Source organism: Babylonia areolata, chromosome 4 (genome assembly GCF_041734735.1).
Source record: "Babylonia areolata isolate BAREFJ2019XMU chromosome 4, ASM4173473v1, whole genome shotgun sequence".
In the NCBI taxonomy this organism is placed as follows: domain Eukaryota; kingdom Metazoa; phylum Mollusca; class Gastropoda; order Neogastropoda; family Buccinidae; genus Babylonia; species Babylonia areolata.
The window spans coordinates 24,413,737-24,432,012 of record NC_134879.1 but is presented as its reverse complement, the minus strand read 5'-3'; the positions used below and the strand labels follow the sequence as shown (position 1 = coordinate 24,432,012).

Sequence of the window (18,276 nt, the reverse complement as noted above, 5' to 3'; positions counted from 1 at the left end):
CCCTGCGTGCCTGCACATGTGTATGTGTGCACATGACTCTGGATGTGTGGCATGCGTTTTGCTGTCAGTTTTTGCTACAGTCACAAATTGTTCAATGTATTTTTGATCGTCTGTTTTCATGTCAGTGCATGTACCATCTTTATGTTTCATGTTATTTTTTGTCGCAAACGTTTGATGAGGTTTTTTTTGTTTGTTTGTTTTTTTGTATTTTTGACAGGCCTTTGATCACTTTCTGGCAAGCAAGTTCACCACAGTGAAACGGTATGGCGGTGAAGGAGGAGAAAGCATGATGGGCTGTTTTGATGAGGTCTTCAGAAAGTGCAGTGAACGTGAGTCAGAATACAAATTTGTGCCTTGGCAACAAATACCTGCTATCCTTGGTACAAGGCATTGTGCACTGCCGTTTCAAACAAGGGAAAGTTCATCTCGAGTATGTTGTTTGAGGTGAAGTTGAATGTTTTGACAAAAATGTTTTACTTGTTGTTAGCAGTTTATGTTGGCATGCTGTTTATTTCAGTTTTCAATATTATACAAACCTATGTTTGTCTACAAGCCATGATTTTTTTTTTTTTTTTTTTTTTTTTTTACAAAGATAGACCCTTTGGGATGTGTGAATGAATGCAGCTTGTATGGTGTTAAAGATTGAAATCAGGAATTCATTCATTGATTTCTGATCAGGCCTGAGAAATAGTGTCACTTACTTAGTCAGATTGTAATCATTCGTTGCATTGTAACGTACTACTCATCCCAAATCCTCCTGCACAAACAGACCCAGGCTTGTTCTGTCACACCTGTCCCAGAACCAGCAGTACACTTGTCACCATGAGGCATCTCATGACATGAGACCCTGCACTGCTTTTGAGTCATTTTGATGTTCATTGGTGCCTGTTCAGATCTCAACATTCATAGGATTCCACCAGTGATGATGGAGTCTCCCGTCGGTCCTGACAGATGAGTAGGCAGGCAGGCTTATCTGTCGGCTGTGTGTCCTCATATGGGAGAAGAGGCCGATTCTGGATGCGCAGCACTTCCCACAGGTGTTGCAAGGGAAAACATCTCCAGAAGTTGAGCCCTGCTTCCTTCGCTCACACTTCTCCTTAATGGCCAGCATTCTCTTGTTTTCAAACGTCTTTATGCCACTAGAGCACAGCATCCTCCAGCGAGAGCAGTCAAGGGCATCAGTTTCCCAGGAAGCAATGTCTATGTCACAGGCTTTGAGGTTTGTCTTCAAGGTGTCCTTGAAGTGCTTGCAGGGTCTTCCAAGTTCATGGTGGCCTTCCTTCAGCTGGCCATACAAAAGCATCTTCGGGATCCTGCTGTCTGTCATGCGGACAACGTGTCCTGTCCAGCGTAGCTGGCACTGGATCAGCAGGCTTTCCACCTAGCTCCTACTTATGACAGTAATGTTCATAGTACCTTTCATGACTCGAACTTGGATGAGTATTGAGCATATGTTTGGGTGCGCATGTAAAATTTCCTTTCTGAAAGGCGTTTTGAGCTAAGTCATAGGGTATAGCAGAGTATTTGTGTGTTTTTTTTTCAGATGGTGTGGAAGATGTAGTGATGTCAATGCCACACCGAGGACGTCTCAACTTCATGACCTGTTTGCTCAATTTCCCACCTGTAGTCATGTTTCAGAAGGTATGTAGTAATGTTTGATTTGACATCTTTTCATTTTAAATGATATTAGATGGTGGGATGTAAGTGTAAGGAAGTGATTATGAGTGTACTATGTAGATTTTCTTTTTTAAAGTATTGAGGTATGTTGACTGTCATGTTCTGATTTGTTGGGGGGAGAAAGCTCTCACTGCATGACTTCACATTTCAGATGAAGGGCAAGACAGAGCTTCCACCTGGTGCCAAGGGGACCGGAGATGTGCTGTCTCATCTGTGTGAGTTCAGAGTTTTCATCAGTGTGAAGAGAGCACATTGGTTTCACACCTTTACCACCCACATTCTGTGTCTGTGAATGCAGAACATTTTAGACAGGAGACTGGGTATTTTCTCATAGATACGTAGATGCATTGACATGTTCACACGGATGTAATTATCCCCCACCACATCCTAACATACAGGACACGTAACACAGAGACATGCATGCACAGATACATGCACTCAAACACATGCATACATACACACATACTCGCATGTACAAACACAAATCTTCTTGCTCATGTTGCGTATGTGAAATATATACATACATTATAGTTCGCTTTTCCAATTTTTAAGAAGTGAAAAAAATCATGATAGAGGGATCACTTTGCGTGTGTGTATCACTGTGTGTGTAGAAAGGGTCTTTACATCCATCAGTTGACAGTATCGACTGTTTCAGTGCAGTTTGGAACACTGGATTGGTCTTCATAATTTTGTCATTTTGACCATGACCTTTTCAATGACTGAGTCAAGAAAATGACCATAGCATTTGTGCATCTCTCCTGAGAACTGATTTATGAATGAAATTGATCAGTAAAACTGATCAACAGCTGCATTATAACAAATGCTCAGATCTCATACAGAAGCATAGCTCTGTGTGTGTGAATAGTGATTCCATTGCACAGCTACCCTTTTTAAAGCATAGTGCCCATTATGCATATTCCTCTGTCTGTGTGCTTGTGTGTACGCAAATGCATTCTGTATCTACTTTTCCCCTTGTGTATGTGTGGATGCTTACTTGTGTGTATGTGTCAAGTATTTGTGTGTGTGTGTGAGTGTGTGTGTGAGAGAGTGTGTGTGTGTGTGTGTGTATGTGTGTATGCACATGCATGTAGTCTTGCAGATGTGCATGTTTACATCCCTGTTGACGCCTTATGTAACTGTAAACCAAAGTGTTTTACCTACTTTGTAGACACCCTGCACTCTTTATAGACATGGTGCCATGAAGTTGAAATTACGTAGCATCCTTTTTGATATGACTTATGGTTGTATTCACAGATTGTTCAGTAGACTTGCCGTATGGTGACACGAGTGTTCATGTCTCCCTCATCCCAAACCCTTCCCATTTGGAGGTAAACGCAACTGACTGTTTTGTGATTGTTTTGTTTTTACTTCATTGGCGTGAGTGTGTGTGTCTGTGTGTGCGCATGAAAGAGAGAACATAAAAGTGTATATTTGATTACACATACTTTACCATGACCCACCATCAGTGGGTCAAGGTATCTTAGATTAAATGTAATTTTAAGAAGAAAATTTCCTTTGTATGCAAGTATGTGTGTACCCATGTACATGCATGCGTTCGCATATATGCGCATACATGGTCATATGTATCACAAAAGTATATATATGCAACTGATTTTTTTTTCCTCTTCTTTCTGCATTTGTTGGTCTTTATCCATCTGATTCCTTTTCTTCCCCACTCCGCCTGTCACACCATCCAAGTCTCTCTCTTCTCAGTGCATTCTACCCCCTTTCTCCCTATCACTGTACACCCTTTCAGAGCTTCTCCATCCTTACCCTATTAACTCTTTCACCGCCAGTCAATTTAGAGTACAAAATTCCCTTGTGGTATAAACACAGAAAAGATAGTGGCTAAGAATAGCTGGGGATTCCCCCTGCGATGTATAGAAAATATGGCCTATCCTACCACCGAACATAAAGAGCAGTAGGTTCATCGATAACAGACCAATGAACGGTCACCTTTCAGTGACATGGGTCCTCTACCACGCCTGTGCATAAATGCGAGCTTGGCGGTGAAAGGGTTAAGCCCCACTTCTCTCCACCCAGCACTCCAGATTTACTGAAACTGCCCTGATGTTTTTTCTCCTTATTGTGGAGAGGCAAACAGAAAACCATGAGGTTTTATTTGGATGTGTAATAACCAGCATTATGCTTGTGGTTGAAAGAGTGTGATTCTGTGTGTATGTGTGTGTTCAAATTGTGCATGTGTGTTGGGGGCCGGGGTGGGTGGGTGGAGGTATGTAAGTGAATCTGTACACACACACACACACACACACATACACACAAGATAATCAACAAAATAAATAAGAGTACACAGCCTGCCAGTCATACCACTTGCTTTTGATATGCTTATTTTTTTGCCAAATCAGGCTTCATCAGGGCAGTAATACTAGTAACTGGTTTATTATATGTACACATATATTAACATTTTGTTTGTGTGGTAGCATATTATTTTTTATGTTTACTTTTTTTTATTTTTTTCTCAAGGCCTGACTATGGGCGCTGGGTTACGCTGCTTGGCAGATGTGGTGTAGCGTATATGGATTTGACCGAACGCAGTGACGCCTCCTTGAGCTACTGATACTGGTACTGATAGCATACATATATAAAAATGTGTGAACATAAACTCTCACCACTTGTGCCTGCTGCCGATGTGCAGGCCAACATTCCGGTGTCGGTGGGCAAGGCACGAGCCAAGCAGCAGAGGCAACAGGCAGGATCATACAGCAGTGCCTCAGGTGCCACACCCAGCGACCAGGTGTTGTGTCTGCAGGTGCATGGAGACGCTTCCTTCACAGGACAGGTAAAAAGCGCTGGGGATTGCAGGGGCTGTTTTGTGTCAGATCATTCTGTAGGACAGGTTGGACAGAGTTTTCCAATCTTAGGTGAAAATACGTGCAGACCTGCTTGTGCCTGCACCCCCACCATGTGCATACACACGCAGAACATCAGATACACACGTTAAAGATCCTGTGATCCATGTCAGCTTTCGGTGGGTTATGGAAACAAGAACATACCCAGCATGCACCACCCCTGAAAATGGAGTATGGCTGCCTATATGGCGGGGTAAGTGATAAGTGAATAAAACGGTCATACACGAAAAATGTTATTTGTCTGTCTGAGTGTGTATGTGTGTGTGCCTGAAATCTGATTGAATGACACAGGAAACAAATGATGAGCTCCCAGTCGGCTTTACCTGGTAGGCAGCCTGTTGTGCAAATGACCCCGTGTTTGTAAAGCGCTTAGAGCTTGGTCTCTGATGGAAGATAGGTGCTATATAAGTATCCATATCATTCATCATAAAAGTGCAGGGGATTTGGGGGTTTGTTTGTGTCAGTTCATTCTAAAGGACTGGACAGAGAGAGTGGTAGTTTTTACATGTATGTATGCATGTTATCCTTTCATTGCTTACACATTTTGATATGATCAGTACTGATAAAAGTACCAAGATATTAGAAAACTTACACTTGTTGTATTTGTTTAGTCACCATCTCCCAAACTGTTAATGATAATAGTACAGAAAGTATTTATCACCTTGCTACATTCCTACCATCTAAACTCCCAGAAATAATAAACTTGACATCATGCAACTTACACACAAACTCCCAGAAATAATAAACTTGACATCATGCAACTTACACACAAAATGCACACACACACACACACACACACACACACACACACACACACACACACAGTGCACATAAAAGAACCCACAGCAATAATGGGGTTATACCTTGCAAAATTCTATAGAAAAATCCACTTTGATAGAAAAACTGACACACTTGCAGGCAGAACAGAAAAAAGGGGGGGGGGGGGGTTCTGTTCTCACTGTAATGGCACGCTCTCCCTGGGGGGAGCAGCCCGAATTTCGCACAGAGCAATCTGGTGATGAGAAATTAAGTGGAGCCTAGTCTTATTTGTCTTAACCCTTTCGCTGCCAGGAAAATAAAATTTAATTGAAATCTATTTGCCAGGGTTTTTTTCACAAAAAACGGGTATAAATTTTCCAAAAATTCTGTGCTCTTTGTTATTGGAGAAAGACCCATAAAAGTATATATTTTCTGAAAGGTAAATAATAAAGAATACAAAACACATGCTGTTTTCCCATTTTATATATTTTTAGTGACATGTTGTTGTTTTGAAATCAGTGTTTTGTTTTTTGTCACATTTTCAACTTGTTCATTACAAACATTAGTCAGGTAATTTGCACAAAAACATATTTTCTGGAGAAATGGATATCTGCAAACACAAAATCATACTAGAACAACCACAATATATATATATTTTTTTTAAGAGATAGATACACAATACATTGTGACTTCTCCAAGTGATAAGATGGATGTGAGGCCATGCCCCCTCAGTCTCCACCCCTCCCCCCTCTTCCTCACCCCTCTCACACGGTCACTTGATTCAGTTCTCATCAGACCGCGTTGGCTGCGTGCCAAGAATATCGCTCTGCTGCTAATTCGGTCAGCTTCTGTCGTCTGCTAACATCTGTACAGCCGGCATCACTCACTGACAGTCGCATCTTGGCCACTCTCTTGATTGCTCCCTTTATTTTCTATCAGATCGTCCTATAATTGTTCATCACTATCATCTCCTTCGAATTTACACTTCAATTCTTGCTGAGCATCAGCTAAAGAAAGAAATCTTGGTTGATTTAGTTCGTCACGATCGCATGTCTTGAGCATGGCGTCAGTCCGACATTTTGTTGAGCGAGCGAGGAGAGAAGTCAGGCAAACACTTGGACAGTGACCCAACCAAAACGTTCAAATAAAGGACTGCTTCATGACATAGATGGGGTTTCTAGCTATGAATAGAATCTAGAGAAATTCCCCAGGCTAAAGCTACCACTACTTTTGTCAACGAAGTGAATGCAAACCAGGGAAAAGTCAGAATATTTCAATGACGAGTTATCTTGTCATTGTGGCAGCGAAGCATACATGCCTAGGCAGCCTAGGGGTTAAAGTAACGTAATGGTTAAGGTGATATGTCATGAACTGTGCTGGTTTGCAGTTTTTGTTGTTGTTTTTTGTGGCAGAGTTGTATGTTTGATGTGGTTGATTTTTTTTTTTTTTTTTTTTTTTTTTAACAGTTAGGCTGTCCTGATATCGCCATGTGCAGTCAGCTAGACTATAGTATAAGCAATAGCATCATACACTCTATTGTTGTTGGTGTTTCATGACATCTGTTCGAATTCAAAACATTATTTTGTGGGACACCACTTACTAAGCTCCCATTGACACTTTTCACATCTGCTCTTTGCTCTGACTCAAGCAGATTGAAAACGCTCACAAGATGGAGTCAACAGCTTTTCTTAGAACAGACTGTGCATGAAGCAGTTCATGTTCCTCCTGTTTATGTTTGACTGGGGCTGTTTCAGGGAGTGGTACCAGAGACTCTGAACTTTGCCGACTGTGCTCACTTCACTGTGGGCGGCAGTGTTCACCTGGTGGTCAATAACCAGCTGGGGTACACCACAGAGGCTGCGCTGGGAAGGTCAGTGGCAGAGGGAATGTGGACTTCAGGCTCAGCAGAATGAAATGTTATTAAAAACAAGAGAGGCAAGGCCTTCAAGACTCACTTGTGACTGAGAGTAAAACACACAAGCTTTTTATGTATTGAGTATAATTTCAAAATGTAATGTTTAAGATGAGAAAGATCAGTTTAAAGCAAATTAAGTCCCCTAGCATTAATTAGAGTAATTTCCCTTTTTTACTATCTTCACCAAAACGTTTGCAAAATAAATAAAACTTCCATGCTTAGCAAAAGAAGTTCCTGTTTGAACAAAAAATGATAATAATGACTGCTCTTGTTGTTGGGTCAGAATATCAGATCAAAGTGCCAAGTTTAGAGAATACAAAAAATATAAATATAACAGTAAATGCAGTTTGCATATAATTAGGTTTCATTATTTATTTTTTTGTGGCCATCCCAGAGGTGCAATATTGTTTTAAACAAGATGACTAGAAAGAACTGAATTTTTCCTATTTTTATGCCAAATTTGGTGTCAACTGACAAAGTATTTGCAGAGAAAATGTCAATGTTAAAGTTTACCACAGACACACGGACACACCCACACACACACAGACAACCGAACACCGGGTTAAAACATAGACTCACTTTGTTTACACAAGTGAGTCAAAAATGGTTTTGATGATGGACCAGGCTGAGGGATAGTTTGTAAATAAAGCTGTTTTCAGTCTGTAAGGCGCTTCTGTATACAAGGCTTTTTTAACATTATTTTGGATTTTCTTTGGCTGGTTTTAGGAACAAGGGTATTCAGCCCTGAAATGTCTTATCTGAGGTCAGCTGGACTATGAGCAGCATGATTTGATTTTATTTGTTTTTATTTTATGTCACACAGTCAGCATTGTTGGTGTAATCAGGTGTGATTTTTATCAGGATGAAATTTATGGAAAGAAATGCATGGTGTGGTTCTCTTTTGCATTTAGAAATTATACTTCTTTTTTTTTTTTTTTTTTATACATTGTCATCATTGTCAAAATATTAAGGAAATTGCTGTCAACTTTCTTGTTCTGTTTTCATGGTGACCCTATGGCAGAGGTGAATTCTTGTCAGCGTTTTGAACACCACTCACTAGAATTGAAGATCTTTGGTAAAAGGGCATTAGATGTTGTCTGTTATACATATCTGTGTCTCTTCTCTCTGGGTATTCATGTGTAAGTGTGCACACGTGATCATCTGTGTGCTCCTGTCTCTTTGTATGTGTTTGATGTTTAAGAAATGTTTGTATTGGGTAATAATTTAGGTACTATTATCATCAGTTTGTGCCTGTATGCTATCCTAACAGAGCACACAAAAAAGTAAGTTTCTTGAAATGCCTGTAACGTATATATGAATAATGTATGTGTGTAAAAAAAACAACACATATATATATATTCACACAGACAATCTCTTGTGACAAAAAGTAATACAGTACAATACAAGACAATACAAGACAAGACAAGACAGTACAATACAGCACAATAAAGTATATAAAGTTTTTCATTCTGTCACAAGGTCATCAGAGTACGTGAGTGACATGGCCAAAGTGAATGGCTACCCTGTGATACATGTCAATGCCGACAATCCAGAGGTAAGTTACGCCATTCACACTGATTTTTTCTGACTCTCATCAATGATATTGTGCATTTCTTGCACTTCTCTATTGATTTCCAAAGCACTTACAGTAACCCCCCAGACACGTATGGTCATTGTCAATGACAATTTTGTTAAAGTGATTTTCGCAGATAAGTAAATGAAGTCTTATAAGACTGATCTGTTGATTGTCATTTCGTACAGTTAATTGTCTCAAATAAATGTTTGTCATTATTTATCATTGTTTTCTTAGTTGTTTTTTTTTTTTCTTTTTACCCATTTAAATTTGTAACCTTTTTTGACAAGAGGCTTGCTGTATTTTTAAAGACAGAATTGACATTATTTAGGATGCCATTTGTTGTTCAGGATGTGATACGAGCAACGTCCATAGCCATGGACTATCGGCAGAAGTTTCACAAGGACGTCATTTTGGATCTGGTGTGCTTCCGAAAGTGGGGTCACAACGAAATGGACGATCCCAGCTTCACCCAGCCTGTCATGTACCAAATCATTCGGGGGCGAGGAAACATTCCTGACGCCTACGCTCAGCAACTTCTGGTATGTTTATGCACCTGATATCCTATGTGTTGATACAGGCTGTTCCCTTTGTGCACATTGTTTATTGTGATTGTGATGGTAGGTATTGTAATTTTTGGACTGTAAGGGAGTATTCTTTTCCTTTGTCCTGACCTTGCGCCCTGTTGGTGGATGAAAATTGTTAACAAAACATTGGGGGTTTTCCAGCAGCATATATTATAGAAGAACACAAGCCAAAAACAACAACAAAAACAAAGAAAAACGTAAAATAGTTGAGGTTAAAAAAATGGAAAAACGACTCTTGCATCATCAGTCAATCACAAAGCCTGCAGTTGATTTTTTCATGTGTTCGCAAACAGAGATGCTTATGACAAGTCAGGGTAGTGCTAAAAAAAAAAAGTGTGCATCATACGATTCTGTCATTCAACGATAAATCTTGCAGTTCAGTTGAACACAGTTGTTGATGGAATTAAAGAACAACAAAAAAAGAGGCATCACCAAGTCAGATATATCTTAGCTTTTAGTAGGACCAGGTGCTGCGATCCTCACATTGAATGTCACTATGTGCCGTCACTGCATTGTTTTGTGTGTGTGTGTGTGTTTTTAGATATGTGTAGATAATTGATATGGATGGAGGAAGTGCGTGTGTCTAACGTGTTGTATCCCAGTGTTGATTGGTGTCAGACAGAGTGGGGGACTGTGTGAGCAGTCAGAACTGGACACAGCCGTACAGCAGTGGACCTCAGAGCTGGCCGACCAACTGACCAAGGCAGACACCCACGTTCCTCAGGTGGGTCAGGTGGACAGTGAGAAATCAGTGTGTGGACAGGAAGGCAGTTTGACTGGAGGGTGTTGTGTAGAGGACAGGAAGGGAGTGTGACTGGAGGGTGTTGTGTAGAGGACAGGAAGGGAGTTTGACTGGAGGGTGTTGTGTAGAGGACAGGAAGGGAGTTTGACTGGAGGGTGTTGTATAGAGGACAGGAAGGGAGTGTGACTGGAGGGTGTTGTGTAGAGGACAGGAAGGGAGATTGACTGTAGGGTGTTGTGTGGAGGACAGGAAGGGAGTTTGACTGGAGGGTGTTGTGTAGAGGACAGGAAGGGATTGTGACTGGAGGGTGTTGTGTAGTGTAGAGGACAGGAAGGGAGTTTGACTGGAGGGTGCTGTGTAGAGGACAGGAAGGGAGTTTGACTGGAGGGTGTTGTGTAGTGTAGAGGACAGGAAGGGAGTTTGACTGGAGGGTGTTGTGTAGTGTAGAGGACAGGAAGGGAGTTTGACTGGAGGGTGTTGTGTAGTGTAGAGGACAGGGAGTTTGACTGGAGGGTGTTGTGTAGTGTAGAGGACAGGAAGGGAGTGTGACTGGAGGGTGTTGTGTAGAGGACAGGAAGGGAGTGTGACTGGAGGGTGTTGTGTAGAGGACAGGAAGGGAGTTTGACTGGAGGGTGTTGTGTAGAGGACAGGAAGGGAGTTTGACTGGAGGGTGTTGTGTAGAGGACAGGAAGGGAGTGTGACTGGAGGGTGTTGTGTAGAGGACAGGAAGGGAGTTTGACTGGAGGGTGTTGTGTAGAGGACAGGAAGGGAGTTTGACTAGAGGGTGTTGTGTAGAGGACAGGAAGGGAGTTTGAGGGTGTTGTGTAGAGGACAGGAAGGGAGTGTGACTGGAGGGTGCTGTGTAGAGGACAGGAAGGGAGTTTGAGGGTGTTGTGTAGAGGACAGGAAGGGAGTGTGACTGGAGGGTGCTGTGTAGAGGACAGGGAGGGAGTTTGACTGGAGGGTGTTGTGTAGAGGACAGGAAGGGAGTGTGACTGGAGGGTGTTGTGTAGAGGACAGGAAGGGAGTGTGACTGTAGGGTGTTGTGTAGAGGACAGGGAGGGAGTTTGACTGGAGGGTGTTGTGTAGAGGACAGGAAGGGAGTGTGACTGGAGGGTGTTGTGTAGAGGACAGGAAGGGAGTGTGACTGGAGGGTGTTGTGTAGAGGACAGGGAGGGAGTTTGACTGGAGGGTGTTGTGTAGAGGACAGGGAGGGAGTTTGACTGGAGGGTGTTGTGGAGAGGACAGGAAGGGAGTGTGACTGGAGGGTGTTGTGTAGAGGGCAGGAAGGGAGTGTGACTGGAGGGTGTTGTGTAGAGGACAGGAAGGGAGTGTGACTGGAGGGTGTTGTGTAGAGGACAGGAAGGGAGTGTGACTGGAGGGTGTTGTGTAGTGTAGAGGACAGGAAGGGAGTGTGACTGGAGGGTGCTGTGTAGAGGACAGGAAGGGAGTTTGACTGGAGGGTGTTGTGTAGAGGACAGGAAGGGAGTTTGACTGGAGGGTGTTGTGTAGAGGACAGGAAGGGAGTTTGACTGGAGGGTGCTGTGTAGAGGACAGGAAGGGAGTGTGACTGGAGGGTGCTGTGTAGAGGACAGGGAGGGAGTTTGACTGGAGGGTGTTGTGTAGAGGACAGGAAGGGAGTGTGACTGGAGGGTGTTGTGTAGAGGACAGGGAGGGAGTTTGACTGGAGGGTGTTGTGTAGTGTAGAGGACAGGAAGGGAGTGTGACTGGAGGGTGTTGTGTAGAGGACAGGAAGGGAGTTTGACTGGAGGGTGTTGTGTAGAGGAGATAAAAAGGTGTGTTGATGTGTGCGTGTGTGAACATGCACCAGTCTTCGAACATTTGTGGGTTCAAAAGTATATGCATTCACACAAATATGCACACCGTACCACATGACACACACACACACACATACGCATGCACATGCATGAACACACACACACACACACACACACACACACACACAAAACACCACCACACTGTCCTCTCTTTCTCCCTCTTTCCTTCACTCTCACATGCTCTTGTTTTACTAATATCACTTCAAGTGGAAAGACGTTAAACTGAAGACAACAACATGCTCTTGTTTTCTCTGTCTCATCCTGAATATGTACATATGTTACTGATGTAAGGATGTTTTTTGTGTGCATTACAGTTATCTTAGAATCATGTTTGTAAATATGATTATTTGATTCTTGCGTTTGAACCCTTTTGTTTTTTCTTGACAGAATGTCATATGTAGTCCATAATTTGATTTGTTTGTGTACTTTTTTATGGATAGAATGTCTATTGTATTGTAGTGACTAAGATTTCTTTTGTATTGCACGCAATGACTGGTTCATATTATTTCTTTTTTTCTGCTTTTCCTTTCTCTTTTTTTTTTTTTTTTTTTACTCTCATGGCAAGACGGAAAAAAGCTGAATTAACTTACTCACCCTCAGTAAAGATCATTTTTGACTTGACAGTACGCTACACCCCTCTCCTCCTTCTACCTCTACCCCCACCTCCCCACTGACACGTTTGTGGCCCTTTGCAGGTCGCCCATCTAGGGAAGCAGTGGGCGGGGCATGTCCAGGCATCGGACAGTTCTGTGTCATCCTGGGACACCGGCGTGCCATTGGATGTCCTCAAGTTTGTGGGCAGCAAGTCTGTGCAAGTGCCGGATGGTTTTGTGAGTACTGTGTTTCTGCAGTTTGCTGGATCGTTGTTAAAAGTAGTGGAGTGATGGCCTAGAGGTAACGCGTCCGCCTAGGAAGCGAGAGAATCTGAGCATGCTGGTTCGAATCACGGCTCAGCCGCCGATATTTTCTCCCCCTCCACTAGACCTTGAGTGGTGGTCTGGACGCTAGTCATTCGGATGAGACGATAAACCGAGGTCCCATGTGCAGCATGCATTTAGCGCATGTAAAAGTACCCACGGCAACAAAAGGTTGTTCCTGGCAAAATTCTGCAGAAAAATCCACTTTGATAGGAAAAACAAATAAAACTGCACGCAGGAAAAAAACACAAAAAATGGGTGGCGCTGTAGTGTAGTGACACGTTCTCCCTGGGGAGAGCAGCCCAAATTTCACACAGAGAAATCTGTTGTGATAAAAAGAAATACAAATACAAATACAAATACAAAGTGTACAGTTGAAATCTAAAGCAAGTTTATCAAATTGGGAAATGTTTTATTTTGTTTTACAACTTTTTTTTTCTTTATCATTTGCATGTGTTCGTGAGTTGGGCATGTTGTTTGTTAAACAGTGTTGTAATCCTGGTATTCCAGTAGGAGTCTAAGGTTGATTTATCTTGAAGCTTGACAGTTTCTCTGACATTTTCCATTTTCTTACCATCTGTCTTCTAGAAACTCCACAGCATTCCCACTCTCTCTCTTGCATGTACATAACTCCTGTGTTACACGTTAGTTACATCATTAATTTGAGTATTTTACAAATAACCTGTATGTGGTACTGTCATTTACAGTGTTGAAATCAATTTATCTTGAATTCAAGCTAAAACACACAAAAAAATTATGTGATAAGATTGCTACTTTGCTATGAAAAAAGAATGTTTAAGAAAAAACTGAAGAAAACAAAAATTCTCCAGTCAAATTGCCAGTCTTCTAACATTTGCGGGCTCAGAAGTACATGCATTCACACAAATATGCATACGTACACACTTTTATTGACTCACTTGTGTCTGTGTGTGTGTGGGTCTCTGTGTGTGTGTGTGTCTGTGGTTAACTTTAACATTGCCATTTTCTCTGGATATACTATGTCTGCCAGTACCAAAATTGACCTAAACATAGTATGAAAAAAAATCTTCACAGTCATACCAATAACAGGTTGTAAGTCTCCCGAATTAAGCCATAGTTCCGAATCATTAACGGTTTATTTCGTTGATATGTGTTCCGAAATCCGAAAATTCTAAAAACCGATTTCCACCGAGTATGGCCGCCTAGAAGGTAGGTTGTTTTCGAAGACGACATGACCTCGTGTTTCTTGTTCACAATGAAAAGGAAAGAAACAGAAATTTTGGACAGAACACTTACAGTGATACTAACTACACCATCGACGTGTTTACTGCATATAAATATTCTGCAGTGGACACTGAATGAACTGGAATGAACATAAAAGAAAAATTGAATCAATCGTTTCTTTCAGCCCTTTGTAGACTGGTTTGTGCAGATCTAGAGATCTACTATGTGAAGTGATGTGCTTGAAGGAGATGGTAACGTCTCTGTTTCCGCTGAAATAAAAGAATAATCTAGAAATAATAAAACACACAAAAAACATCATTTAAATGGCGTTATTACGTCCACTACAATCACATCTATTTATCACACGAAGAAGAAAACGTCAACATTGCTTTAAGTTTAGAATTTAGCCATTTGACGTCAGATGAGCTGTAGCTTTGGGGATCAGTCTGCTTGCATCAAAACTGAACATGCGTGGTTTGATCCCGCTCACATGCCTTTTTTTTTTTTCTTTTCTTTTTTTCTCCCAAGCTTATCTATCAGAGCACTTTTCAATTAATTTTTAGATCTCTCTTTTTTTTTCTCCTCATGATTCCTTTACTGGATAAAGCGCAAAGCACAAGTGAGTCTTGAAGGCTTTGCCTCTTGTTAACTGCTGTATTCTGCATTCTGTTTGTAACGAAAATTAGATTAGAAAGTAAGAAAAGAAATGCACACACATACACAAAAAGAACAAACACAAAAATCCAAAACGCTACAAACTTCTATTGTAAAACAGACAGTTGTATACTTTGTGGTGGTAATTTTGTTAAGTGTGGAGTTGAGCAGAAGGTGCACTATTGTAAAAGTGGCATTTGAACCATGTATTGTTGTGGTGTGAGCTGTTTAACAGCTGCACCCCACCATGATGTAGTGGTGATAATGATGTTGTCTTGTGTGGTGTTGAACTATAGCGTTGTTGTGGTGTGTGATGTTAAACTACAGTGTTGTTGTGGTGTTGAACTAGAGCATTGTTGTGGTGTGTGGCATTGAACTATAATGTTGATGTGGTGTGTGGTGTTAAAAACAGTGATGTTGAGGTGTGTGGTGCTGAAATATAGTGTTGTTATTGTGCGTGGTGTTAGAACTATAGTGATGTTGTAGTGTGTGGTGGTAGAACTATAGTGATGTTGTGGTGTGTGGTGTTAGAACTATAGTGATGTTGTGGTGTGTGGTGTTAGAACTATAGAGATGTTGTGGTGTGTGGTGTTAGAACTATAGTGATGTTGTGGTGTTAGAACTATAGTGATGTTGTGGTGTGTGGTGTTAGAACTATAGTGATGTTGTAGTGTGTGGTGTTAGAACTATAGTGATGTTGTGGTGTGTGGTGTTAGAACTATAGTGATGTTGTGGTGTGGTGTTAGAACTATAGTGATGTTGTGGTGTGTGGTGTTAGAACTATAGTGATGTTGTGTTGTGTTAGAACTATAGTGATGTTGTGGTGTGTGGTGTTAGAACTATAGTGATGTTGTGGTGTGGTGTTAGAACTATAGTGATGTTGTGGTGTGTGGTGTTAGAACTATAGTGATGTTGTGGTGTGTGGTGTTAGAACTATAGTGATGTTGTGGTGTGGTGTTAGAACTATAGTGGTGTTGTGGTGTGTGGTGTTAGAACTATAGTGATGTTGTGGTGTGGTGTTAGAACTATAGTGATGTTGTGGTGTGTGGTGTTAGAACTATAGTGATGTTGTGGTGTTAGAACTATAGTGATGTTGTGGTGTGTGGTGTTAGAACTATAGTGATGTTGTGGTGTGTTGTGTTAGAACTATAGTGATGTTGTGGTGTGTGGTGTTAGAACTATAGTGATGTTGTGGTGTGGTGTTAGAACTATAGTGATGTTGTGGTGTGTGGTGTTAGAACTATAGTGATGTTGTGTTGTGTAGTGTTAGAACTATAGTGATGTTGTGGTGTGTGGTGTTAGAACTATAGAGATGTGGTAGTGTGTGGTGGTAGAACTATAGTGATGTTGTGGTGTGTGGTGGTAGAACTATAGTGATGTTGTGGTGTGTGGTGTTAGAACTATAGTGATGTTGTGGTGTGTGTTGTTAGAACTATAGAGATGTTGTGGTGTGTGGTGTTAGAACTATAGAGATGTTGTGGTGTTAGAACTATAGTGATGTTGTGGTGTGTGGTGTTAGAACTATAGTGATGTTGTGGTGTGTTGTGTTAGAACTATAGTGATGTTGTGGTGTGTGGTGTTAGAACTATAGTGATGTTGTGGTGTGGTGTTAGAACTATAGTGATGTTGTGGTGTGTGGTGTTGAACTACAGTGATGTTGTGGTGTGTGGTGTTAGAACTATAGTGATGTTGTGGTGTGTGGTGTTAGAACTATAGTGATGTTGTGGTGTGTGGTGTTAGAACTATAGTGATGTTGTGGTGTGTGGTGTTAGAACTATAGTGATGTTGTGGTGTGTGGTGTTAGAACTATAGTGATGTTGTGGTGTTAGAACTATAGTGATGTTGTGGTGTGTGGTGTTAGAACTATAGTGATGTTGTGGTGTGTGGTGTTAGAACTATAGTGTTGTTGTGGTGTGTGGTGTTAGAACTATAGTGGTGTTGTGATGATGAACTGCAGTGGTGTTGTGATGATGAACTGCAGTGATGTTGTGATGATGAACTGCAGTGGTGTTGTGATGATGAACTGCAGTGGTGTTGTGATGATGAACTGCAGTGGTGTTGTGATGATGAACTACAGTGGTGTTGTGATGATGAACTGCAGTGTTGTCATGGTGTGTGGTGTTAGAACTGCAGTGTTGTCATGGTGTGTGGTGTTAGAACTGCAGTGTTGTCATGGTGTGTGATGATGAACTGCAGTGTTGTCATGGTGTGTGGTGTTAGAACTGCAGTGTTGTCATGGTGTGTGGTGTTAGAACTGCAGTGTTGTCATGGTGTGTGGTGTTAGAACTGCAGTGTTGTCATGGTGTGTGGTGATGAACTGCAGTGTTGTCATGGTGTGTGGTGATGAACTGCAGTGTTGTCATGGTGTGTGATGATGAACTGCAGTGTTGTCATGGTGTGTGATGATGAACTGCAGTGTTGTCATGGTGTGTGATGATGAACTGCAGTGTTGTCATGGTGTGTGATGATGAACTGCAGTGGTGTCATGGTGTGTGGTGTTGAACTGCAGTGTTGTCATGGTGTGTGGTGTTAGAACTGCAGTGTTGTCATGGTGTGTGGTGATGAACTACAGTGGTGTTGTGGTGTGTGTTGCTGAACAGAAGGCACACCCCACCATCCAGAAGACCCATGTGGAGCGACGACTACAGCGTGTGGAGGAGGGGACAGACCTGGACTGGGCCACTGCTGAGGCTCTGGCCATGGGCTCCCTCCTCTATCAAGGTGCTTGCTTTGTTTGTCTTTTCTTTGACGGGTGCAATAGCCGAGCGGTTGAAGCGTTGGACTTTCAATCTGAGGGTCCCAGGTTAGAAGCTTGGTAAAGGTGCCTGGTGGGTAAAGGGTGGATATTTTTCTGATCTCCCAGGTCAACATATGTGCAAACCTGCTAGTGCCTGAACCCCCTTCATGGGTATACACACGCAGAAGATCAAGTACGCATGTTAAACATTCTGTAATCCATGTCATCGTCTGGTTGGTTATGGAAACAAGAACATACCCAGTATGCACACCCCCGATAAAGGAGTATGGCTGCCTACATGGCAGGGTAAATAAACAAAACAGTCATGCAGGTTAACTGTTATATCTCTGTCTGAGTGTGTATGTGTGTGTGCCTGAAATCTGATTGAATGATACAGGAAATGAATGATGAGCACCCAGTGGCAGCCATCAGTCTGCTCTACCCATGTAGGCATCCTGTTGTGCAAATGACCCTGTATTTGTAAAGCACTTAGAGCTTGGTCTCCAACCAAGGGTAGGTGCTACATAAGTATCCATATCATTCATCATTAATTTATTCTTTTTGTCTATTAAATATCTATTGATAATTAATTCTTTCATTCATTCATTGACATTTACATAATTTTGCATATAAATAGATAACAAAAGAAACAGTGGGGATGAAAAAAGAAATTGATTGATGAATTGAAACTATTCCTAGAATATTATCTCATAGAACGCAGATAGGAGGATGAGGATATTCAGTTAACATATCTAGACAGGTACTTCTGCTGACTGACTGACGCATTCTGCTTTGTGACATTTT

At 41.7% G+C, this 18,276-nt stretch overlaps 1 protein-coding gene across 1 annotated transcript in view; it reads left to right on the top strand.

Annotated features, from left to right (window-relative positions):
* Positions 1-18,276, top strand: part of LOC143280981 (2-oxoadipate dehydrogenase complex component E1-like) — a 40,940-nt gene that overhangs the window by 3,275 nt on the left and 19,389 nt on the right. Inside the window, exons 5-15 of the mRNA XM_076585831.1 lie at positions 218-329; positions 1,544-1,641; positions 1,829-1,892; positions 2,932-3,005; positions 4,334-4,477; positions 7,061-7,176; positions 8,701-8,776; positions 9,145-9,336; positions 10,004-10,105; positions 12,657-12,791; positions 17,336-17,456. Coding sequence (XP_076441946.1) covers positions 218-329; positions 1,544-1,641; positions 1,829-1,892; positions 2,932-3,005; positions 4,334-4,477; positions 7,061-7,176; positions 8,701-8,776; positions 9,145-9,336; positions 10,004-10,105; positions 12,657-12,791; positions 17,336-17,456 — 1,234 coding nt within the window. The remainder of the gene's footprint in view (positions 1-217; positions 330-1,543; positions 1,642-1,828; positions 1,893-2,931; positions 3,006-4,333; positions 4,478-7,060; positions 7,177-8,700; positions 8,777-9,144; positions 9,337-10,003; positions 10,106-12,656; positions 12,792-17,335; positions 17,457-18,276) is intronic.